General features: G+C 44.4%; 1 protein-coding gene across 2 annotated transcripts in view; it reads right to left on the bottom strand.

Annotated features, from left to right (window-relative positions):
* Positions 1-452: 452 nt before the first annotated feature.
* flt4 (fms related receptor tyrosine kinase 4) overlaps positions 453-25,836 on the bottom strand; it is a 47,708-nt gene continuing 22,324 nt past the window's right edge. The window contains exons 5-30 of one of the 2 annotated variants that reach the window (XM_037077049.1): positions 25,577-25,742; positions 22,530-22,669; positions 22,275-22,446; positions 20,557-20,674; positions 20,215-20,399; positions 18,923-19,088; positions 15,875-16,010; positions 15,180-15,288; positions 13,218-13,577; positions 12,589-12,735; positions 11,732-11,863; positions 10,857-10,963; positions 9,479-9,614; positions 8,893-8,997; positions 8,623-8,736; positions 7,878-7,966; positions 7,256-7,415; positions 7,049-7,143; positions 5,604-5,726; positions 5,339-5,450; positions 5,027-5,126; positions 4,684-4,789; positions 4,463-4,587; positions 3,230-3,350; positions 2,937-3,022; positions 453-1,036 (exon numbers count right to left, since the gene is read on the bottom strand). In XM_037077049.1, the coding sequence (XP_036932944.1) occupies positions 817-1,036; positions 2,937-3,022; positions 3,230-3,350; positions 4,463-4,587; positions 4,684-4,789; positions 5,027-5,126; positions 5,339-5,450; positions 5,604-5,726; positions 7,049-7,143; positions 7,256-7,415; positions 7,878-7,966; positions 8,623-8,736; positions 8,893-8,997; positions 9,479-9,614; positions 10,857-10,963; positions 11,732-11,863; positions 12,589-12,735; positions 13,218-13,577; positions 15,180-15,288; positions 15,875-16,010; positions 18,923-19,088; positions 20,215-20,399; positions 20,557-20,674; positions 22,275-22,446; positions 22,530-22,669; positions 25,577-25,742 (3,630 nt within the window). In that variant the 3' untranslated portion in view covers positions 453-816. The remainder of the gene's footprint in view (positions 1,037-2,936; positions 3,023-3,229; positions 3,351-4,462; positions 4,588-4,683; positions 4,790-5,026; positions 5,127-5,338; positions 5,451-5,603; positions 5,727-7,048; positions 7,144-7,255; positions 7,416-7,877; positions 7,967-8,622; positions 8,737-8,892; positions 8,998-9,478; positions 9,615-10,856; positions 10,964-11,731; positions 11,864-12,588; positions 12,736-13,217; positions 13,578-15,179; positions 15,289-15,874; positions 16,011-18,922; positions 19,089-20,214; positions 20,400-20,556; positions 20,675-22,274; positions 22,447-22,529; positions 22,670-25,576; positions 25,743-25,836) is intronic. The other variant, XM_037077050.1, reaches the window with a different exon arrangement.

Genomic DNA, 25,836 nt, shown 5'->3' with positions numbered 1-25,836 from the left:
GTGTGTGTGGACTTTGCACCCTCAACACTGCTCTTTTCCCTCAGCTGGCAGCCAGAGTCAACACCCTGCAGGTTGTCATTTGTGATGTGGGCATGTATAGGAGGCTGTTAAGCTGTCACAGCTGTCATCTTGCTTACGTCCAGCTCTGATAAGAGGTGCTTAGTGTGACTCACTCTTTTATTCGCCCTGCATCCCTCTGTTTACCTCCGTCACTTATTTCTTCTTCACGGTGGTGTTGTGTAGTTAAGCTTCTCTCCGCCTCCACCAAATGACACAGATCCACAAATATCCGCTCTTTTCCTTGACTGGCCCGTTACGTGGACCATCAAAGAGCTTGCTTCGCCTTGGACCTGTAATTTATCGCAGTATGACGAATGCTAATTTGCTCTTAAAGCCAGCTCTGGACTAATGACAGCTCCGGTCTCATATTAATCACAGAGAGGAGAACGAGAAGAAGATAAATTTCTTTATTTCTCCCCGTATGAGTCATAATTTGTACAAATAAAGGAAGAATACTCTGTATATATAAAAGATAAAATTATAAATGTGACTAGAAAATACTTGTTTTTATCATAATGCTGCCACCCAGTGGCTCATTAGAGGAACTAACAGTTCAGTCCGTGTGTTAAGGCAGCAGCCCGAGAGAGAGGATTCTGAGATGAGGTTGCTCTATAACCTGATCTTTAGGAATAAATGAGTAGTAGCATGTCGATACTGGGATGTTACTAAAGCCTTATACAACTCCCCCCACCTGCCCTGTCCGCTTCTTTTTTCTTTTCACCATCTCTCGGGCCGCATCTTTGATCTTTGGCAAGGTTACACATTGGAGGAGGCAAGGCAGGGGGCGTCCGGCGAGGAGAAGAAGTCGCAGAAGCCCTCCTCGGACAGGTGTCCGTACTCGTTGTTGTAGAAGGTCTGTCCTGACAGCTGGCTGAAGAAGTTGGGACGGTGCCGGGAGCTGCAGGCGCCGCTGCTTCGGCCCAGAGAACCATGGGAGGCCGTCAGAGGCTCCGTGCTGCTGCTGCTGCCTATACGACTGGGTGCAGAAAATACAAACACAGCTGTCAGCGTTATTGTCAAGAGCTCAGGCCCAAAACAAAACAATGAAGCAATTCTAATGACAAGAAGGCCTGATGTGGCTTATTCCTCTGACACAGAGCTGCATTGTTCTCCAAGAACTATAAGAACACATCAGTGAGCCGTACTATTGTAGTGGCTGACATGTTCCTTCATTACAATAATCATGTGCTCTCTAGTTTATTTTGAGTCCATCCCACACACCAGATTCAAATGGGGGTCCAGGGACTGTGAGAAGCCCTTGGGTGGGTTTTTGGGAGGTGCCCAGCTAAAGGAGGAATAAATTAGTGATCTTAATTTGATCATTTATTGACTTTATTCATCTTTAAACTGCAAATAAAAAGGTATTACTCAAATAATGAGACAAAATCCCCTCAGCTCTGCATCTATTGTGGGGTCCCTGACGTGACCATTTTGGGAGCTTTAGTGCAAGAGCATTGAATCCACCACTTACAAAGAGAAACACTGGGAGCATTTCCTCCTGTTTGAGCAGCTCTGATCCAGGATATGTTTAGCCCAGACAAACCTAAGGGCAAGCCAGAACTTTTCAAGGCACACTTGTATTCACATTCATGGGAAACAGCCTCTATAACGTGCTGCCTAATCACTCTGCACGCAGTTATTTTTGGTTCTCCGGAGGGTTTTTAAAGGATTTGCCTCTGCATTGGAATATGAATGTGAACAGTGTGCTGATTTGTATATTGCAATAATAATTTATGGTTGTGACAGCACACCTGGACTTTATATTTGTAACTCATTTTTATGTCTTCAGGAGGAACCAATGGGCTTCAGGCTTGAGTGCCACAGAGGGCATAAAGTAGTGAGATGCGGACAGTTTCACGAGATGTTTTTTTGATAAATACCGTAAAACATAAAACATAACCTTGTCCTTGAAGTGAAACAATACAATCCTTCATCTCCACTCAACAAAAGGCTCCACAGGTGTCATGAAGCAGCCAGGTGAGTACAAACCTTCTGAGACATGTTTTTTGACATCACTGCTCATGACAAATAAAACTGATCTGTATAAATGTGACGATTCAGGGCAGCTTTCATTTGCATGTTGCCAGTTTTGATGCTTTAGTCTTGTCAGCTGTTGACAGGTTGTTTACGCCACTTTTTTTTCATTCCCCGGGATTGAAAACAACAAGCGGGCAGTTGGATGTCTTTTGTTTGCATGGACATCCATGTTTAAGTTTGGTTTTGTCTCCGCTTCAGCCAGTTTTCTGTTCTAACATCTCAGTTCACGTGGTTGTCGGTTACTTGTTAGTTTCCCGCCTGTGTCGCAGCTAGTGATTACATTTTTTAACTCCTTTAAAATCATCCAGGATTTGTTGTAACGCCATGTTGCTGCGTACGATGTAAGATGGAGCGATCCTGCAGATGTTTCACTTTGTCTCCGACCGGCTCTGATGATTGATGTGAACACTTGGGAGCTGCACTCACAGTAACTCTTCCTCCTCCACGCTGCTCTCAGTAGGAGTGAGCTCTTGGATAAATAAGGCCCATTCTTCACTTTTGGCAGTGACCTTTTTGGCTAAGTTGGCTGTTCAGGGTTTTGCTAAGTACAATTCTGAAAACTTTGATAAACAGAAGTAGGTCCGGATGACTCACACTGCTGCGTACTCCTACTGCGTACGCCATGCTTTACACAAGGCTCTGCCGAGGCTCACTTCCTTTGCAGTTTGCACTGTGGCGTCACTGCATACCTGATGTGATAAAATGACTGTGTAAAAGTAGCCTTCACTAATACAACTGCATGCTGTTGTTTCACAGTAAGACTGAATATCTCCTGCTCTCTCTTGTCATCCTTCGGTTTCAGACAGTAGTATTGAACAACAGCTTTTGGTATGCTTAACCTTTTGGAGACGGCACCCCTGTGCTGATGTTCGATTCTCTCAAATTCCTCGGAGGCCAGAACCATCCCGCTGTCCGTCTGGTTGTCCTGGGAAAGAGACACAGTGGGACATCGTGTGAATTAAGTAGCTCCGGCCGACCCCGCTGCTGTCACGTCGCTGACTGCGGTGACTATTTTTGGTAATTATCTGAGGGGAAGGTTTCCAAAGTTGAATGGCATTCGCAAAATGTCAGCAGCCGGTTCACTTTTTTTTTTTTTTTTTTCAACGATCGACGTGGGAGATGAAGAGCTTACTTGAGGAGCCTTCTGGGGGTGCATCTCCAGGGGCAGCTCATCAAATGTCTTCACTCTGGGCTGGCACACTTTGGAGGGTCCCGCGAACACGCAGCCAGTGAAGGGCACGCAGTTATAATACCTGGTCAGAAAATATAGGAAGGTTTGTCAGATGAAAACATGACAATCCAGGATCCAGAGCAGGTGGGAATAAGGGAATTAAAGCAGCTTATGTTTGAATTTTTTAAATAGTTTTAGTTTTTTGAAAGAGGTCGACTTTCAGGCTTGTGGTCTGTGGTTTGAAAAGTGATGATAAATGGAGTTATTATCGGCAGGATCATTTTCCCTGTTTTTTGAAAAATTTCATCTGATTAATCGGTTGAAAAAATATTTGCAAATTCAGACGTGCCAACATATCTGGGTAATAAAACATTTTTTTTTCATCATATCACGCAAACTATCTCGAGCCTCCCTGTGAGGGTTTCAGACCTCTAGTTTAATGATCGCCCTTCAAGAACAGTCAGTTCTCTAATTCTCAATAACAAAATCATGAATCACTGACTCACAGGGTAGAAAGTCGTGCACATTGTGCAAAAGTGATACCAATGGGACAGGAAACCAGGAGCCTCATACAAACTTCTTTCTTTCTTTCTTTCTTTTTTTCTTTCTTTCTTTCTCTCTCTCACTCTCTCTTCGTGCAGGTTGTCACCACTCAATGACAACGAAGGTGATGTTCTCTATAGTTTGTTCATTAGTCTCTCTCAGCCATCAGCTCTGGTTCACACTAAAGCTGTCCATGCTAAGAAATGATTAAGGATACATTTTTTAACATGCAAAAAAACAGAAAAGAAAAAAAAACATATCACAGCTGGGCACTCATCTGTATGCAATTATTTCAGAACTGACAGAATGGTACATTTGCTGGGGACTATTTTCAGCTGTGGATTTGGTAGTAAATACTAGCTGAGTATTTACGGCAGCAGGGCGGTGTGTGTGGGGGTGGGTGTGTGAGACTCAAAATAAACTTCAGTGTGTGCATTCACAGTAATTAAGGAACATGTCACCCAGGGCGAGGGTGTAGTTTGCTGATGTGTTTTTCGTGGTAGCGAGGAAAAACATCTATGTGGCCACACTGCAATGCCATTCATTAAAAATATCACCGGATTAAGTGATTTAAACATGACAAGTCTCCGAGGTCCAGTTTTCTTTTCCTTCCTAGGGGTCTCGAAGGACGACAGGAGCAGTCGTAAGTACCTGGCGGGCAGAGTGTTGCAGGCCAGTCTCAGCTCCTCTTCAGATGGAGGCCGCGATGACGCCTGTGAGAAACCATCGTCCTCAGAGCTCTGCGAGTGGTTCAGAGGGACGTAGTCCTTCCCGTCCTGACGGAAATTCAGTTTTTACAGTTAAACTCTTCACAAACTAAAAACACAAACTATTTTTTTTGAGAATTCAGGCCACTCCAGCAGTGAACTCACGGGCAGGCTGTTGTCCTGCAGCAGGTCCCCCAGGATCTGCACCAGGGCCGGGAACGTCGGCCTCCCTTTGGGCTCACCGTGCCAGCAGGCCAGCATGATGCCATATCTACCAGCAGAGGGCAGCACCATCACAACAAAGACCACACTGTGGTGTTCAGCTACACTGTTGTATCCTCTCTTAAATTTAAAAGTATGTCTTTTGAATTTTTGGATATTCAAGAGCAGATTAATATTTGCTCTTGCGACTGGCTCGATCAAACAAAGATATTTTCAGCTTGTAAATCTTATTTGACTGACAGATCGTTTTAATTAAGAGGCAGATCAGTAAGAAAAAGCACATTACATTTCAGGGGAGGCTGTCTCCGGCGACCTCATCCTGACGCCGTCTTTCAGTCGCTTGCAGAAGTCTTCATCGATCTGCACTCCAGGGTACGGAGACGCGCCTGAGGGTGTAGACATTGATAAACACCTCAGGTTAAATCATTGTTTGGATAACAATCATTGAAGATTTCCTCTGCTTCCAAAAGAATACATTTCCAACTTGCTTCCGGCAGGAACAGAGAAACTGCCAATCCAACCCCTTCCTTTCTTTTGATTTCTATACAAATACGGCCTCACAGAAGATGAAGTGAGTGTGCTGTGATTTTGTCTTTACCCAGTGAAAAGATTTCCCAGAGCAGAACTCCAAAAGACCACACGTCACTCTGGCTGGTGTAGACTTTGTCAAAGATGCTCTCCGGAGCCATCCACTTCAAAGGCAGACGAGCCTGCGAGAACCAGACACACGTTATACCAGGGTCACATAAACAGACGTGACGCCTGCGCCTTTAAACATCAATACGTGGGGAAAAGGGAGTAGTGTTTCCCCACAGTGAATGGAGATGGATAATAAAAGTAAAGCGAGTGTGGGGACGCCGTACGTTGCCTTTCCTGACGTAGTCGGGGTCTTTGTATATGTCTCTGGCCAGGCCGAAGTCACAGATCTTCACGATGTTGCTCTCCGACAGGAGAATGTTCCGAGCTGCCAGGTCTCTGTGGATACACTGTGGATACACACACACGGCCACACATACATCAGAACTCAGCCGACAGGTGTGTGTGTGTGTTTGTGTGTGTTTGTGGACTGTTTGCATGCGGCGCTTTCGCCTTGCTTTTCTCTGATGTGTGAATAGCAGAGATGATTTGTAGTGAGTGTAAAGCAAGTTGGCAAATTTAGTAAGCTGTTGACTTGGAATCTGTGTGTGTGTGTGTGTGTGTGTGTGTGTGTGTGTGTGTGTGTCTGTGCCAGTTTGTAAGTGGGACTGGACTTCGTCTTGGCCCGGCTGAGCTCTGTGGAATCGTTGTAGGAGATCCAACATCCTTCACAAAGCTGTCAAGTAAACAAGCCTGCAGGACAACGATGGTTTGAGGGAGCCGTTTAAAGCCGAGCCACTGTCACCATTTAAATTTCATTATTCATCTGATTACCAGCAGATTCATTCGTGAAACAGACTGTGGCAGGAAGGTGAGTTGTTTCGTAGTGCTGAAATTTAAATAATTAAATCATAAACATTTTTATTTTATTTCATTGGTAATTAAATTTCAAATCAAATGTTTGCCCTTTTTACTTTACTTTTTTTATTTAAATGTATTCATCTTTCAAATGATTTATTCTCTTTGTAATTTCCTGTATTAAATCAAAATTAAATATATTTTAAGCGAACGTGTAGTCTAATATCTTAATCAATTGCTGATATAATTACAGTTTTAATCACACTCCTATACATTGATAACTTTTTTACTTCACTGATGCATATCGATCACCTGACACCTAAATCATTTAAGGAATATCATATGACCCTACCTCTTCTTCATCTTCTACTTTTATCCAAGCAAATGATCCTAATACTTCTTCTACAACTACAAACACTTATTTTTGTTATTTATACATTTATCAATATACATACAAAGTTATAATAATTTATATTTCCACCATTTTGGACAGCAACAAAGCATTTAATGTGGAGAAGGATGTATGACCCTGTCACTGAAACCTCAAAGAACAACTCATTTCTTCTCTCCAAAGATCTCCATCAACTATCCACAGTTTGTTTTGCAGCCGCGAGTGGTGCCGTTTTGGGAATATAATTAGTTTTGTCACTTCTCCTGAATAAACACACCCCACAGTCGGGATGTGGAAACATTAGTATGCAGTATGGAATCGCGGCTCAGCTCTGGGTTATTGTCACACGATTAATTACTGAGTGCAAAGGCCTGAAAAGCTGAATGATCCAGGCTACAACCTGCTGCCCCTGAGACCGACTCCTGGTGACAATTAAGCGCAGCTCAGTCACTAATTGACTGTGTCAAAATGTTGATAATTAACCTTTCTGGAGGCCAGGAACTCCATCCCACGAGCCACCTGGAAGCTGTAGCAAATGAGGTCTTCTATCGTCAGAGGAGTTTTCCACAAGTCCTCCACTGCCGACAGAAGACGAGGGGAAAGGGCAGTCATGGAAAGAAAAAAGGGAACAAATGAAACAATTGTAACAACACAAAGTGTTAATAATACTAATTTACTCCTCAGACTCACTTTTCTCCACGGCAGGATCCTGAGCGGGCGCGCTGGATGACGGACTCTGCGGGGCGGTGGGCGTGGAGGAGGAGGGAGAAGGCGAGCGACGAGCCCTTTGGTCCATCTGGCCGGCCTCGATCATCCGTCTCACCTGGCTCTGAGTTTTAGGAGAGCGATCCTGCGCGAGGGAAACAATTCAGGTCAATATCAGAGAGGAGTTACAAAATGCGCAGACGTTAAAAAATATGTTTGGAATCGCCGTCAGAGCTCGAGTCAGTCCGCTCAGGTGGCTGAGAGGACTGCTCGCTATTTCAGAACTGTCTTTCGTGCTTTTAGGTTGTAGAAAGTTGCAACATCATTCTCCCCTGTGGTGCATCATTGAATCATTCCTCCTACTATTTTAGAATATAAATGCTACATTATGTGTATTTAAAAAAGCCATTATTGAAGGAAAGAAACAAAACATAAATATAACAAGTGACTCCAAACAAAGGAAACACATCCAAAACAGAAATATATCACCTATACTGGAGTGAATATGATTCTTTCTGTGGATTGAGCTGCAGACACATTATCACAGCAGGACACACAGATATGAAAGTGTAGATGCTAGTTCAGTCTCGGTAGTGTTTCTGGATACCCTGTATGGGAGGAAGAACTCTCTCTTGGCTCGGAGGAAGTTGGACAGGTTCCCATACTTGCAGTATTCCACTATCACCATCAGCGGACCTGATGAGACAGACAATTGATTTATTGTGTTATCATGACAGTACAGTACGAGAACGTGCACCAACGTTTCAGCACACTTCACAGTGTTACTTTCTCTCTCGTCGAAATGATTCCAGGAGCCAGCGAGAGCTGCTTTTTTTTTTCTTTTTTTTTTTTTCCTGAAAGCATTTCCTGCCCGAGGTTAGCTCCGAGGCAAATTGCTGCTTTTGTTTAGGGGTAAACATTTTCAGATGTTTGCCCCTCAGAAATGTGCTCTGTAGGTCAAATTGATATATGGACATAAAATGAGGGGTGTCACAGAGAAACAGAGGCAGCTGTTTGCTCAAGATGTTGCGTGGAAGCGGCGGGGGGCAGACAAAATAACGTTTGCAGCTCCTAGAAAAGGAATTCCACTCGACAGCAGAGCTAAAAGAGGTCATCTGTGCACAGACTGCAGGTGTTTGTTTCTCCAAACAACAACGGTCTGCACAAATTTAGATTTCAAAAGCCACAGGAAACATCTTTCTCAAAAAGTCACAAAGAACAATGCTCAGATATCGAAACCGATTAGCAATCTTTGATGGCCGATTAACCAGAACTCTTCGTGATGTGCAAATAAAACATTTTTTCGAACACACACATATATGAAATGTAAGACAGTATAAATCTGCCCTCACCGTTGGGTTTAGTGCAGGCCCCTAACAGGTTCACCACATTCAGATGGTGGCCGATGTGAATCAGTATCTTCAGCTCCGACATCAAGGCCTTATGCTCGCTGGCTGTGGCTCCATCTGACACAAACACCCACAGAGTGAACATCGTGCTGGAAACACTTCCTGTTGTTTACTGTTCATACATAAAAACTAATTCAGATTTGTGCATCAGCGGCGTCTCAGCAAGTTTTCCAACAACACTCGTACGCAGTACACGTAGGGAGCGATCCTCACCCTTCAGCATCTTGACAGCCACCGTGTCCAAACTGTTGCTCTTGCTGATGCCGTAGATCGAAGCCTCAATTACTTTCCCGAAGGCACCGTGGCCTAAAACCTTCCCTGTGCCAGGAGAAAGAAACAGAGACACCACTGAATATCCATGCCCACTGATATCTGCAGACTTGTTTTTTTTTTTTTTTTCTAGTCTCACTGGAATACACAAACAGCTGTGGTTGGGAACAGTTGCAAAATGCAAATGCATCTGGCATCCATATAGACGAAGGGGGAGGAAATAGAATCTCAATCGCAGCATTTGGAAACAACATGTCGCCGTGAGTCCCTCTCGTGGAGCAGATGCTTTTCCTCCGGGCGTTTATCAAAAGCTGTGCTGGGAATGAGCACATATTTAACATTAGCACTTTACTTGGCAGCACTTTGCCCGGCTGGCTGCCGTCCAAACTCATGCCATTAAGGATTCTGGAAATGGAAAACTAATTCAGTTTCATCCATCTATTCACTCTCATCCCCTGCGTATATATATTCCTCCCTCCCGTTCACTCGTTTATCCCGCCGTGCACCCTTCCCAACCCCGATGGCTCACCTAATCGGAGTCTGTCTCTAGAGATCTCCCACTGCGAGGAGTCGTAAGGCAGGTATTCACACTGCTCATCCAGCGGCACCTCCCCCGGGTCCATGATGATCGATAGATAGCCTGTCTTTATGTCAGCCGGGTTAACCTGAAGTTCAGAGAGAGGAAAGGGGTTGATGTAAGGTGAAGAGGTGCTGAGGTGGATACAGTAAATGAAGTGCTGGAGACGTGGCACAAAAAAAAAAACAAAAAAAAAACACTGAGCCGGGAAGGAAATGAAATGAACCATCTAATCCAGGCTGTGGGATTCTCCTTTTTTCTATCATTACCACACTTAGGAAGACAAAAGCTGATTTATCACAACAGATGACTCAGACATGGTTCTGCGACCGAGCTGTGCACGAGAGCTTTTTGGTGAAGCTCCAGGAAATGTTGACTTTTTGCACAAAATTTCCATCCATTGGCCACTGAAAAGCACATTACACTGAAAACGACCCTTTTAACGTGGGACGGCTTTCAGGGCCAGCTGCAAATAGCAAATACACCGGTGTTGCCTGGGTGCTCGGATCGAAAAGCACTGCACAGCCATCGCGTCGATAAGCCTGCAATGACGGCACTGCCAGAATGTATGCATTATGAGAATATGTCCATTACATCTGCAGTCTCTGGTTTTAAATGTGCATTTACACGCAGCAGGTACCTTTATTACCTTCACACACGACGGGATCTAACGGTTCTTGAATATTTGTGCCTCTTTTTTTTACCCAATTGAAGGATGAGTTCAGGTAAAAAAATGAAAATTCAGTCGTGCCAGCGTGTCAGATGAAGGGGGGTTTTTTGTGGGTTGGGAGGGATGTCGGCTGGTTCCTGTAATCTTTGGGGTTTTGTCTATTTTCACCTCTCAGCTCATTAAACTGTCTGCTGCTTTTAAAGGGTTAAAGCTGTTGAGAGGAGCTCGCCTGACGTGACTGGCAGCCCAGAGGCCACAAGTGAACGAGGGAGCAAGAGACAAAAAGACAGAGGCACCGTGAGGAGAGCAGACGAGATAAAGGTTCATCTCTGCATATCGAGCCAAATTAACTCCGACTCAAGCTGTGAAAGGCTACGGAGGAGATCTTGCCGTGTGACCAAAGGAGGTAAAACAATATGCAATTCGAGCCTCATTGAACACGTGCTCGTTGTTAGGGGGCGAACGGACTAATTGGACTCGCTCACGGCGGATATCAGTGACGCCCTCGGCGGGTAAATCACAGGCTCTCTTAAAGATCAAGCGGGTCGAGCTCACACACGTTGTGAGACAGAGAGGTCAAAGCGCCTCCGTCACGGTCTGACGGTGTTTTTTTCTCGCACAAACAGGCAGACACACACGGGGGGGGGAAAAGCCTCTGACCCGCTTCACATTGCAGAAGATGAGGATGAGCAGGGCCCAGAAGAACACAGCGATGACTCCGGTCCCGATGAGGATTACGATCTCCACGTTGGCCTTATCACTTGAACCTTGACAGGGAGGAAAGAGAAGAAGACATATTTGTAAGCGCCTTCTGAGGAAAATTCAAGTGTCTTTTTTGTGTTCTGCCCAAACAGGAAATATACACATGCATTATTGTATGGAAATAAAGGAAGGAAGGAAGGAAAGTAGGACGGAAGAAAGGGAGAAAGGAAAAAGAAGGAAGGGAAGTTGAAAGAAAGAAAGAAAGAAAGAAAGAAAGAAAGAAAGAAAGAAAGAGGGAATGTCACTTAGGTGCAGGTCTGCAACAAGAGCAACACCCTTCCCTCTTACATTTCATTATTCAGTCTTTGATGACATTGCTCCTCACCGCCTGTAGGGGGTGCTGCATCACAAACTATCTTTGTTTTAAGCTCCTTACATCAAATCTGTATGATACGTCAATGTGCTGTAAAGGCCTTTACTCAATCGAGCCATTCATCTTGAGACCCCCCCCTCCCCCCCCCGCAATCATTCATTCATTCTGAACACATGCACTGTGTCCCTGCAGTCGTTGACTTTGATTTGATTGTGGTGAGTAGCACAACAAAAAAACAAAAGCACAAGGGCTGCAGTGAAAAGCGCAAGAGGTGAATGACTAAAATCCAGACCTTCACATTTTGTGTGACAGGCTGAGAGCTCGAGGGCAGATGTGATTTCAGCCCTGAGTGCACTCGAAAAGAAAAAAAAAAAAGAAAAAGAAAAAGCACGTCAGCAGCGGTGGATTCAGGTGTCACGGTGTGTGTGTGTGTTTGTGTGTTTGTGTGGGGCCGTCTCACCGATGACCTGGACGGCGGCAGAGGAGTGGACACACCCGCGCTGGTTGCAGGCGGTGCAGGTGTACAGCCCGGCGTCCTCCTCTCTGACCCTCTGGATACTAAGTGTGCGGTTTGAATCCTGCAGCTGGACCCCTGCATGGAGAGTAATTGGTGACACACACAAATTCAACAACATCTCTCAAATTCCCCTCACACCTCTGGAATTCAAACTAAACAAGTCATTTACAATCCTGTCACCCGTGCGGCGACCTGCATGTCCCCGCAGCCTCTCCGACTGAACCCGGAGCATCAGCTGTCACTCAGGCCCGTATTGACCGCCCCTCTTCTCACCTCCCACTCCCTCGTCTCCTTCAGATGTTAAGAAGAGAGACGCACTGAGAGAGCTAATGAGACTTGTCCATCAGCCTGCAGGGTTTTATGTGTGTGTGAGTGTGTGTGGGTGTTTTCTTGTCGCTGGTCCTGTTTGATTCAATAGTCTGAGAGTGTGGGCGAGCCGGTGGGTGGTGTGTTGGCTCCTAATAGCTGGGTTGTATTGCATTTGTCATGATTGAAATGGGGGAGCAAAGGAAACCATCAACAAGTGCCTGAAGTCGTCGTGAGTGAATATGAGCCAGAGCTTCCTGTTTCTGCTCTTCTTTTTTAATCAAATGTGAAGTCCTCATAATCTCACTGGAAGAGTCCTGCTAAATTAAGGCCCCCAGGTGTGAAACTTCATGAGTAACAGTTGTGCTGTGTGTGTGTGTGTGTGTGTGTGTGTGTGTGTGAGAGGGTTCAGGTGGCTGCCGGGTCAGGTTGGGTGGGCGTGTTTGAGCTGTTGTGTAAGCGCATGCATCACCTGTGTAGGTGTACCCACGCACCTGACATTTGGTGGAGAGGCTGGCTGTCTTTGAACCAGTAGAGGCGGGGCAGCGGCCTGCCCTCCACGTCGCACTCCATCCGCAGGGACTCGGTCACATTCACCGTCTGGTTGGTGAGGCTGCGTTTGTAGCGAGGCGCCTCCAGGGCTACACGAAGAGGACAAAAGACGGAGAAGTGCGGGGGGGAAACGGGGGAGATTATGACGGCATGTCATCTCAAGGACTGTAAATGTACATGATATTTACCGAAGGCTCTCGGAGGATTGGGGGAGAGGGAAAAAAAAGGACAAAAGTCAAAGAAAACCCATTAAAATGTACATGCAGCCTCCAGGCAGTGATGCCGGGTTCCGGCACACGACATGAATGAAGCATGAGTTTGTTTGTGGGTTTCAGCCCTGCCGCGACTCAGCACTGTTTTGTTGTTACATATTAAAGCTGCACAAACACCAGGTACTCGTCTCCGTCTGTGTGGGCACTTCCACGAGAGTGTGTGTGTATTTTTAAGCCTGCAGCATCTCAGCGACCCTTGTGTGTTTCCGCTGCCAGGGAGTGGAGCTCTCCTCTATAATTAACTCTCTGCACCGGAGCAATGTTTGTATGTCTGTGTCTGGATCTCTTTTAGCCCTCACCTTTGACAGAGATGTATCTGAACAGACACTGTTTCTCCCCGCTGCGCCTGCTTTGAGCCTCGCACACATAGTGACCTTCGTCCTGCAGCCTGACGGAGCCGACGGTGAAGTCCAGGACCCAGCTGTTGGAGGGCTCCTGGAAAGAGAGCTGGCCGTCGAGGGCGGCCGCGTACTGGTGCACGTTCTTGCAGTCCAGCTCCCGGGGCTTGCCGTGCTCGTCCTGCAGGGCCCGAGGGTCGAGGCGGTACCACTGCAGCTGCTCGTAGGTGTAGTTGTCAGCGCTGCAGCAGAGGGACACTCTCTCCTGCTCCAGGGGGTTTTCTGAGGGCTGGACGTCCACGCTGAACCCCTCGGGGATGGCTTTGAAGACACAGAGAGGGGCAGGCGGAGAGGTTAGATGACTTAATGAGACAGATATACACTGGACATTCATGAGCATCTGGTAGTGGTTTGTTGATTTTATGTGGCGGACCCTGCCACCTTTCTAGCTTCAAACCAGTATGGATAAAATAAAGGTTTCTCAGTTTGTTGTTTTACCTCATTTATATTGTAAATATTAAAATTCTGAGCTTTAATTTCTTCTCCAAAACTACATAGTTCCCCTTTAAGTTTATGAAAAACTTAGAATGTAAATAGTCCACTCTCTCATGTTATTCATTGTTCTGAAGTTCAGTTCTGAGGCTGTTCTGTAAAGTTTGTTAATAAATAATACAATAATACGCAACTTCTAAACATCTCGTATCAATTTCAGGCTTAAAGGAGCAATACGTAAGAATTGGCTACCTGTTGAATTTATACTCCAAACAAATAGGGGGCAGCATATCACCAGCATAACCTCTAACTGCTGCTGTAGCTGCCATAAGCTAGTTAGCTCGGTTAGCCGTGCAGCTAGCGATCCAAACTGGGAGCTCAGGGCACCAAGAGAGCACTGGAGCTTTCAGCTGTGACGGGCAGGGGTTAGCTGGTCAGCATACTAAACAAGCTTCGCAACACGACTTGACAACATGACCGTAGACTTCATGACGTCACATTCCGTTGATAATCTCCATTTTTGAATGTTTATGACACAAAATTTGCAGTTATTGCACCAAAGTTAACCAAAGTTATTTAAGTTAAGTCAACTTTTAAAACGTACTGTGGAGAGTTTTGGTTCTATATTCCCAGCTTGAGATCTTCTTCTTGCATGCCAATAAAAGAGAAGAGAGTGGGACTCGCTGCTTTGGAAAGTGACATTCAAAAATCCCAAAAATGACTACTCATTACGCCGGCTAATCCATTGACTAACCGAACTCTTGTCATTAGGATTATTTCTTCAGAGCATTATGAGACGATGTGGCCTTGGGCACAGACATGTAAAAGTATTTGCTGATAATTTGCAATTATTTTGGCCATAAAGAGAGGCTGTCGAAATTCTCTCCAAACCCTCCCGACCAGCAGATCTGCACCAAAACTCCTCCACAGACACAAAAGCACAATGTAAAACAATGAAAACAACTGTGATTCAGGTTCTGTTGTCTTTGAGTAGGTTAATTTGCAGTCAAACCTGCTTTTACTACTTTGTATTTAATCTTAATGTGCAACTACATAAGAGAAATGGACTAAACATTCAAAATCAGATCAGTTTCAAGTTTACAATATGAAAGGATTGGAAAAACAAGATCGGGGCTTATTCTAACCAAGCTCTGTGGCTCTTCAGTGAAAGCAGCCACTTCAAACAGAGGTTTCTAGTCGGGGCCCCAAACCTGTTCTGCCCCTGGGTGTAATGTGATGTTATTGTAACGGGGTGAAGCTAGAAACCACAGAGACTGTTATCTCCAAACTTTTGACAAATGAAACAAAAATGATCTGCATGGCTAAACACTGCCACGGGGGATTTTCGGGAAATGGGCTCTTTTAATCACTCTGTGTGTTTTGTGCTCTTTGTCACTGAATTCAGGGTGAATCCCAACCCGACATACTCACTGGTCACATAGAAGTAGATCAGCCGCTCATCTTTCCCAGCTTTGTTCTCGGCGGAGCACTTGTACATGACGGAAACGCTGGCGTTGCGAATCTGCAGCCTGCTCACTATCTGTAAGGCGAGAGGAGGTTGGTCGAGACTTGAATTCATCGGGGGGGGGACACGTGTTTCTTAAAAAGGAAGTGCAGTCTGTGATCGCGTGATTCTTTTGTGAGCTGACACAGACCAGAGACCAAAGAGGCTAAAGTCCCTCAGGTGTGAGTGAATAAAAGCATCAGCGTGCATGTTCCTGAGATGATTTGCTCGTATTGTAGATGTGCAGACGTGTGTGCGTGCGCATGTGCCCCTCGCCTGTGTGCCTGGATGTGTTTATAAGCAGTCCTCACAGGAAGTCTGCAGAGGAAGGCTGCTCTAAATATTTCTACTGTGGAAATGGCGCTTGATTGACAAATTTTGCTATGGAGCTCAGAATTTGGGACGCTTACATAAAAACGTCGCCGTTCATAGATAGGTCCACTTGCATGAATGTCTTATTTCCTAAGCGACATCCTAATCATATTCTGTCATTTTTCTCACAGTAAATTGCCACCGCAGATCATACAATCATGCTACAACAGTATTCTTTCTTCTCCTTTCCTCCGTGAGAAGGTGTGCTCTCACACAGAATGAAGGTCACGATCGAACAGCTGAAATGAACCTTTTGCCGGCCGTCCACCACCTCGACTGACGTGTCGATAGCCTCGATTTCGTTCGCCGCGTCCTCCGAGTTAATGTCCTGCCAGTTCTGACAGTCGGCGATCCTGTCACTCCGGCCCTTCCTGTCTCGTCGGACCCTGGAGCGAAACGCAGACACAGTCATGACATGTCCCCTCATTGGCATGCACAGCAGAGAGCGGGCAGTGGGGGAGAATTCAGAAGCTCATCGAACCAGACATCCTGAGGTTTTACAAATGTTTTCCCCCCGCACTCCGTATTGCATTTCAGTTCCAAACATCAGCTCACAATCCCAAAGCTGAGTCAATTATGCTAAGTGTCCTGGCAACTAATGGAAAAAAAACATCGTATCAATTTCTGTTACGGCGATGCATAGTGTGAACATCACAGCAGAACTAATGAAACATGAAATGGAATTTTGTTTTGAATTTTCTCCGAAAGGCACCGCTCCCGTCTTCTACCTTAAAGTAAAATTCCCGTCAAAATGCAACCTAGGCTTTTTTTGTGAATGTATATGAGGCAGACCTTTGTGTGAAAGCATAATTACGACAAAAGAGGAACTTTTAAGATCTCTACAGGGTCTCTACACACAGCTCAACTGCACCACATACACCAAGATACCAAGACGTGTCGATCCCAGAGTACGTCTGGGCTGCCATGACGACGGCTAGAGGAAGAAGCTACTGCTAACGTGAGTTGTTCAAAAAACTTCTTTTTACTAAACTCTGTGCACACAAACAATGTTCTCAATGCTTGTGTTCATATGTAGAGACCCGGGTGATACTACCAGCAAAGTTTCACGTTGTGTCGAGCTTTCATAGTGTTTTAAAAATTTGATGCTAGCGTAAAAGTGCCCCATGCACTCCCATTAAAAATTAGTTTGACCCAAAAACGAGAATACGGTAAATCTAAAAAGTGCCTCTTTCGTCATAATTATGCTTTTACATGAAGGTTTGACTCATAACCTACTACATTCACAAAGAAAATCCTAGGTTGCATTTTGGAGCGAATTTCACTTTAACAGAAGGTAATCAGGGTCAGTTCCATTTTAATCTCTTCATAGTGTATATACATACTGTATTTCATGAATAAGTCATAATTATTATTTTCATTAACATAATGTAAATCGGTCACATTTGACGTAAGCCGAACTGCAGGGCTGGAGTCAAGGTTGAGCCTGCAGTTGCATGTTTCAGAGTGTTCTGCCTATAACAACAGGTTGATCCACATACGCATGTTATTACTCAGTTAATCGAGAATTTAATTGTGTGGGTGAAAGAAACCTGTTGTGATAACCACTGAATAATTAATTGTCAGCTAAATTCTGGTCATGGCTACTAGTACAAACCTGCAACCTTTCGGGCTATGCATAACAAAAGATGTCATCCCTGCAGGACTCTGTTAAATGCTTCGTTAATGATAGCATCTGGCCTGATGGATGAATTCACAGAAAAATAACTCAACACGTTAACAAAGAGTTCATTTTGGTTTTTTTCTGAAGTTAGCTTATTGGTCGTCTTTGTTGTGTTGTGTTGAAATGTTAATGCTGGCGAAGGTTAGACAAGCAGACAAATTTATGTCCATACCTTGTGGGGTCCCTGTAATGTCCCCACAATTTAAAACGGTCTCTCTGTGTGAGTGTGTATTCATTCATGCAGTGTGACTAAAAGAGACACTGTCCTCATTATGTGAGACCATCCCGTTATAATAAGCAAGTCAAGAGAACCTTTTCCAATCCGAATGAGATGAATTCAGTGCCTTTGCTGAAGGACGCTTCACTTTTCTATTTATTTGTATGAATTCAGACAAATGAAGAAACTTTTGTTCACCTTCCATATGCACTTCATTGTTAATTCGATATGATGAGCATGTTTTTTTGTGTGTCTCTATGTGGCTGCATATGACTGATGGAGTGATGGACCCCAAGAAGAACAGCCAAAGCGCTGCCACACTTCGCCGGCTGCTTCGACCCAGACAGATTTATTTGTCCTGCACTATACGTATGTTTGACCATCAGATTAAAAAAAAAAAAAAAAGGAAATTCAATTCTTATATATCAGAAAAGGTCAACACGGCCATGCTTCAGTCAGCGCCCATGAAATGTCACATTAGACAGAACCTGAACTGGAGAGATGGAGCTTAACTTGAGCCTAACCTGCCGCAGTCGTGTGTGTGTGTTTTTTTGTTTTTTTTTCTGAGTGTGGGGCTCTTGAGAACAGGTCGAACGCCTCGTGTCTGCACCCGTGTTGCGTGCCCACATGGAAAGGTCAAGAAGACAGCAATAACTCCAAAACTTGAGCCTTCGAGGAAGATGAATATTACAGAGATACTCAGCAGAAGGAAAAGGAAAATAACGGAAATGTACTGTAAATTGCCGTCCAGAGAATCCATTACGTTGTGATGTGGGAGTCAGCAGAGACGGAGAGCCCAGGGTGATGCCTGGTAATAAGTGTGTGTGTCAGAGTTTATCCCTGTGCATCTGTGTGTGTGTGCGATATACAGCACCCTGATGGACTCAGACACACTTAGGTAGTTTTATGTGCATTTCAGACACATGAATTAGCTGTGTGCATGCATTACGTGTTCGGCTATGTATGTCGGTGGCGGTGAGGCTGCTGTGTGCAAGATGAACCGTGGCCGACCAGCCGCAGAGTAACAGGCACATTATTACAGCATGTGGGAGGACGAGGTTGGACACTGAACAGACACACTTCTCCTTTCGTCTTCTCTTTCCTCTATTTACGTCTCCTCCACCTTCCCCCTAATCTCCGCTCCTTTCATCCACCTCCGCATCTCTTTCTTCATCATCTCCTCCCGCTCCTCTTCCCCAAGAGGCCAGCGGATAATTTCACACTGACCTGTTGGTCCTCACATAACACTTCACGCTCTGCGTCCCACTCCTCTCCTCTTTCCTCTCAGATCAAACCTTATCTTCTCCCACACTGGTTACACAGTTTTGCAGAGGGGAAAAAAAAGTCCTGTGTGTGAGTGTGTGCAGCTAGGAGAGAAGTTTTTTTTTTTTTTTTCTTACAGTCTGCTCTGAGTGCTGTTGAGGACACAGGGACCCCAGGCCCTCCACTGCCAGCTGATGTTGGGAGCCGGGAGACCATAGGCGGTGCATGTTAGCGTCTGGCTGCTGCCGCTGGGGTAAGGACTGGACGGGTCTGCCACTTCTTTCTCGTGGATCTGTGGGGGAACTGGGGAAGAGAAGAGCCAGTAAATAATATCCATATATTCATGGGCAGAGCAAGGAAACCCTGGGATGCATGTCAGTCAGTCATAGGGCAAATGCAAACAGGTAAAAACATCCTAAACAGCTATGAAAATTGTATGGTCTCCTGGAAATTTTATTTAATTGTCTTTGGACTAAAAGAGTGAGGTAAAACAGGACTGAACGAAAGCTTGACCACGAGAAAACAGAGAGGAGAAACTGCCTGGGATAAAAGAGTGAACGTAAACTTGAAACGTGATGAAGTACAAGGATAAAATGTACTTAGGTGTTATTACAGTTTCAAATGCCACCTCAAAAGATATGATTACATCAAAACGGAAGCAAGCATAGTCAACAAAAGACAGTATGTTTCCATTTTTAAGAGTGTGACGGTATAATTACTAATATCCTCAAAAAGCGAAAGGTGTTAAAGTTAAGTTTAAGCTAACCTCATTCGAAGCCAACTGAAAAAAATGTTTCTCTTGTTGCTTTTTGTCTATGTATGCTAATACTGGTCAGCTAGCGTTAGCTTTGCTGTTGTACCAAGCTGTTTGCTCTGTAATCCTCATTGATATCTGAGTACATTTGTTGCTGCTGTGTGTAAAGTTACTTGATAGACATAACCAGAGGATAATGATATGGCTATGTGTGGAAAAAAAAAAAGAAATGTTCACGCAATAGCAATTAATCTTGCAAGTGAACTTTGTCTAACTTTGATTAGCACCCAGCCATTAACTTACTAACACCATACAAAGGCCTGATCATTTTCCTTTCTAACAGTGTGGTGATGTTTTTTTGTTGAGAAGCGCTTCTTGTGATGAAATGGTGGGGGAACAACAGCATAGCCGACTGGAAACACAAATGAGGTGCTGGCTCAGGCCTGTGTGTGCTGACCAATCGGAGCAGACTGGGCTTTTCAGGATGGTGGCCTCAAGGAGGACTGAGATCAACTGAAGCAGCAAAATAATGTGTACTCAATGTCTCTCCTGGAAACCTAAACCTCTGGAGGTTTGTAGCAGGAATGTTAACTTTTGCACATCCACTGTTTTCTACGCAAAACATCTGGTGTGATTTCCACTGGGGATTAAAAAAAAACCCAACAGACTAGTTACCATTGACGACGAGTGTGATGTTGAGCCTCCTCTCCAGCGAGGCGGCACTGTTCTTCAGCACCACCGTGTAGAGCCCAGAATCCTCCTGACATACATCTTTAATCTCCAAAGCGTGGTTAAGGTGCATCCTCATCCTTTTCATCTTGAACTCGGGACGCTGATTTATCAGTTTTCCATCTTTATACCTGGACACAGCACAAACGTCAAGGCACGGCTGCTTCAGTACAGATTCCCCAGCAGGTGAGTAGCGCTGCCCCTGAACTCATCTGATGTGTGAGGGTAATTATGTTTGTGGAAATCAACCATTATGTTTAATGAATGCACCAGGGAGTCTCATCTTACCATTGGGTTTCAGGTGTGGGGAAGGCGGACACATTTACTTGTAATTTGAATGACTTCTGGCCAGCAGTTACCTCCATCACTGGTCCATTTCTGTGGTTTAGGCTGATGAATGGCTTTTCTGGTAAACAAAAAAAAAAGAGAGATATTCAGATAGATACATGAAGAAGTTATGTCTTCAAGGCTGAAGATTTCTCAAAGCTTGACGAGATCTGCTAAGAAAGTCCTCTGAGTATCAAACACTCGCTCGCTGTAGGCTTGAAAGGTGACGCTGACAAGTTTGTGAATGACGGCTGCTTTGTCGAGGACGGCAGCTGAAAGTCAGCTTGGATTCACAACAGTTGCTGAGGATTCAAACGGTGACCCGGAGTCTTGTCAAAACTTCACTCGAAATATCCACAGAAACTTCTGAAATCACTCCTCTGATGTTTATCTATGCAGCACAATATCTTCAATTCACTGTGTTGCCAATAATTTGCTAGATATGAGAGAAGTGCTTTGTGAAGTTTCCATGGTTTTGTTGCTGTGGTTTCTTGGGCACCACTGGAATCACAAACACTGTTCAAGCCTACAGCCCTAAATATTTTATAGATTTATGGTGGAGCGTACCCTTAAAGCAAGGCTACATCATCTTTCAAAAAAGAAATGATTTATCCCTCTTAAGTTTAATTTATACGCAATAAAATGATCCCCGGCTCAGCTCTGTACCATCAGGGGTTCCTCCAGTAGAGCCTCTTTGGGTCTGGTACGAGCAGCAGGACTGGTTTACAGTGGCAGCAAAGTAAAGCTACATTGATATTGCTTTATAATCGTCAATACTGAGTTGGCCGCTGTTGCGCTTCACTATTGTTAAACAACAGATTGAGGTTCACCAGTATCCCATATCTAGCTATCGAGCTATGCTGCATGACTATAGGGAAATGTCAGTCTGTCCTTCAGGGGTCCATCATCACTGTGGTCCAGACGGTAACATCCCACAGACCGGTGGATAGATTGTGCATGCATTCATGGTCCCCAGAGGATGAATGGTGCCCTGAGGTGCCCAAACTGAGACTTAGTGCTGGCCAAAAGCAAGCACCTGTTCTATTGAACTGTATTTTACTGTATGTTAAGATCCAAAATGGTCACTTAGCTGACTGACTCCCTGCACAAAGTGTCACTCAGCCCACTGTGCTCAGATTATGAAAATCAATTGATATGAAATGATAATAATTTGCGATCCTGGATATTCAGAGATATTTACCTCACTAAAAGTAAAACAGCATAAACTATTATATTTTCTTGTATCAGTTCTTCATTACTATTGTTTTTTACTACAAATATCTGGAGGGTCAAACTGAAACTCGTGACTGACCAACTCTGGCCCACGGGCCACACTTTGGGACATCTTCTAGTTCCACTGTGTGGTTATTGTTGAACATTTTTCGAGGAACATTCTCAATGTATTATTGATGCCTCTATATGACCCACATAAGGGAACAAGACCATAAGAGAGGGCTGGATATTTCTGTATGATTTTTATAGTTATTTTTAATGACTGTCATTGGTTCAGATTCAGACATATCTGGGTTGGATGAGTCATAAAACTGAAAACTATTTTTTATGTTAGCATGTTGATGTGGGAACTCTTAGTTCTGTTATTTGTACAGATAGCTAACACACTGATCCGTTCAAGGTGAGGGAAGTAGTTAGTGTTTCCTGTTTACTGAGCTGGTGCTTACCATAAACTATGACCTGAGTTTGTTGGATTTGTGTCGTGTCAATGCTGGTGACGTTGCAGCTGTACGGGCCCGTGTCTGTGACGTTGACACTGTGGATGGTCAGGATGCTAACAGCCTCTGTGGCGTGTGATAGAGCTTCACGATAGGGCTTGGTGTCCACCCAGCTGTTTGTCTGGTCAGAAGAAAACAGTCTTAAATTCACAATTTATTCGCTGATGTTGACAACAGTCGAACCAACCCGTTGCTGCTACGTACCAGTTTGCCGGGGTAAGACCACTGAATGTCCACTCCGGCGTTGAACTCTACCAACGCTGTGCAGTTCAGGGTGAGGGCCTCCCCCACTATCAGCTCGACTGGGTCCTCAGGAAACAGCTTGACATCGTAAACCTGACTTCCTGTCCGGGAAAAAGAAAGGGGGGGGTAACAGAGGGAAGGAGACAACGAGAGAGGTCACGGTGACATCGTCAGCAGTTTTTCCTTCCTCACAGGACCAGAGGAAATGACTTTCCTTTAGGACCAGTGGAGCCATCCCACTATAAAGAAGCTGTCTGTCACGGGCCTGCACTATTCCCATTCATGTGTCAAGCTATGAATCAGTGAAGGAAATTAAAGTGGAATACAGTGAAACTTCAATTAGAGATAAGAGACAAAGAAAGCTTTGTGTACTGGCCAGGGTCTCTGATTGTGCAATCACTGGGAACGACACAGAGTTTTAGAAAAGTGCGCTGGTGATGTCTGTGTAGCAGACAGTGATTGTTTAAACGCTCCATTAGTGCTCAGAGTGAAAGCTCACTCTCAGTTTCTCCTCTGACTGTTGCTGCTGTTGCTTTTGGCCCCGGCAGCGGTGGGTATGGGTTTCCTTTTGCCCTCTGTGAAGTGAGAGGTGAGTGATCTCACACAACACAGCAAAAGAGCCTCTGGGTCCCTCACAGTTCACTGACAACGAGAAGGAACCTCAGCCTGAAATCTCCCCTCTTCATCCGAGTTTCCTAAAATTCAATTACGCCTTCCCCTTCTCTTCCTTTTCTTTTTAATTATGATGGAATAATAGCCCATGTGTCTGCATAAATTAGGGAGTTGTTCTCAAGGAAATTACATAATGAAATAAAAATCCTTCAAATTGTCACCATTAAGGCATAATTGGCTCAATGATTGCCACGCAGAATTGTGGTGACAATGCAGTCTTTGCACCACCTTTGATTTTATTGCTTATTTCTCTTTTGACAAGAGCAAAAGCTTCAGAGCTGATTAAATTATTTGCACTTAGTCAGTTGTGTTTTTGTGGCTGCCGTAAGTAAAAGTTTGCCTGATCCTTCGTGTGAGCTGGAGCACCAGAGGAGATTGGACCTTTTTAAACCTGTGGAGTTCCAATACTGTGGAACCCAGAAATCATGACCCTGTTAACTCATCCACAGATGTTGTTGTGAAGCAGTTTCATGCTGGAGCTATTTCCTTTCTGTATCACAGCGCTGGGGAAAGTGTGCAATTACTCATGGACGACATGCAAGCTTACAAAACTACACGCTTTTTTGCGAGTTTTTGGCATTTTGAGCACCACATTCTGGGTCGTTCCATTATGGTGGAGAAAAGGCCGACATGTCCATGGCTGTTATCTCAAGAACCCTGCAAAACACCAAAACAATCTCAGGCGAGAGGAAAGATATGTGTTTCGATCTGAGGGTAAAAATGCTATTCTTTTTTCTTTATACATAAAATTGTTTTCCCCATCTGTCTTTCTGCATTGCAACCTGGTCACAGGCAGGTGCTGACTACACTCAAGCCGGTGTGTCCTAAAAGAAAAACGGACTGTAGAGGACACTAATTATCCCAAACGTTTTAGCTTCTACAACTGAAATAGAATAGATAACTTGGTAATTCTGAGGTAATACGTATCCTGACTTTTTAAAGTGAAGTCAACTTATAAAAGTTCAAGGGATTTTCACCAATAACATTCTCAAAAATACATAATTTCCCCAATTTTGATAACTTCTTATTACACTCAGATGTATGCCTTACTAAAACTGAAATGATTCCTGATCTCAAACACCCCTCTCTCAGAGAATGCTTGGCCGATCCCAGCTGTGGCAGAGTTGGTAGAAGGAGAGCATCATCTCGGGGTGACTGGGCGCTATAGTTTAGGAGGACAGCACTTGCAATCTGGAACTCATACAAACATTAGACACGTAGGAAGTGTCGCAGTGTTTGAAACCAGGCTCAAGTTTTGGCTAAAATTGGCAAAAAAGTGTCATTACCAATGATTGTTAACATATATTGTCTATCATACTAATACTGCTTAGATTATACTGATGGACTTGCATGTATTGTGCTGTTTTAGGTTGTGTTCTTGCTGATCCTTTTCTTTCTTTTACCCGCCCAGGGAAAACAGAAACAAAAAAAGCTGCTAGCCAGTTGCGGCCATTTTCCTCCAACGTCAGGCTCAGGATGGGAAACTTGAATGTTGGGATGATGTAGTTGCTGCTGTGTTCCAGGTTGCAAGTCATATATCGTCTAAATGCAGGTACTGTTATCACTGCAAAGATGACTGATAGTGAAAATCTGATAAAGCCAAAACTACATATTGGATAAATCGTTAGCTCACGTTAGCATTCAGCAACATCCTAGCTAACGCTATGGGTTGATTAGATCCAGTGTGGTTCAAATCCTGGTTTAGACAAATGTCTCCAAGATGTGTGTTAACATTTTTGGGTTTAATTAAGGCCTCTCCTAGTCGTATGGCATCAGAGCAGGATCATATAAAAACAGAAACGTTAGCTAGAATGTGGTTGAGTGCTATCGTTAGCTGTTGCCTAAGGGAAGCTAATCTGTTATCAAACCTGTTGCTTGACCTTGAATAATGATCCGATGGCCCTCTGGATTAAACAGCCTGTCGTCTTAAAGTTGCTCATCAATCACAAAGCATCGGGATGATTTTTCAGATTGCCTACAAAGCTCATGTGAAGGTATTAAAAGCTGAACCTACGTGTTTTTTGTCATTTTGACTGTTTTGCTACTGTACAGATTAAGACAAAATATTAAAAGTTTGTCAAGTAGATTTTTTTGTAGTGCGCTTGGAGGTTGCGGAGGCAATGAAGTGCTTTTAAAGCACTTATTTATTTTTCAGATTGCCTACATTCATACAGCAGCACAACAGTTGAGATTCTCACCCTGTGTGATGTAAGAGGGAAATGGCCGCCATGTGAATATGTTCTATTGCTTTTAATGGTTCACTGTTCCTGTAAAATAAACCTCATATTAAAATGATTAAAACTGTCCCTTTAACGCAGATATAATGTTTTTGTTACCTGCAGTGTGGATCAAGTAGTTGGCAGACTGATACTCTTTTCCTCCCAGCGTGGCGACACACATCACCCAGATGAGCATGGGCACGCTGTCTATGTTCTGTCTGGGAATGGACCAGCCTCGCTTGTTGTCCCACGTCATCCCGCTCTCCTCCAGAGGCACGGGATACTGAGACGACAGACATTACAGAAAGTAATTAGTTGAGCTCGATTCATCAATTAAAGCGTGTCGTGATGGAGGACCGAGAAAATGTGCGGCGAGT

Source organism: Acanthopagrus latus, chromosome 18 (genome assembly GCF_904848185.1).
Source record: "Acanthopagrus latus isolate v.2019 chromosome 18, fAcaLat1.1, whole genome shotgun sequence".
Classification (NCBI taxonomy): Eukaryota; Metazoa; Chordata; class Actinopteri; order Spariformes; family Sparidae; genus Acanthopagrus; species Acanthopagrus latus.
The sequence above is the reverse complement of the archived record's forward strand: the minus strand, read 5'-3'. Positions and strand labels throughout refer to the sequence as shown.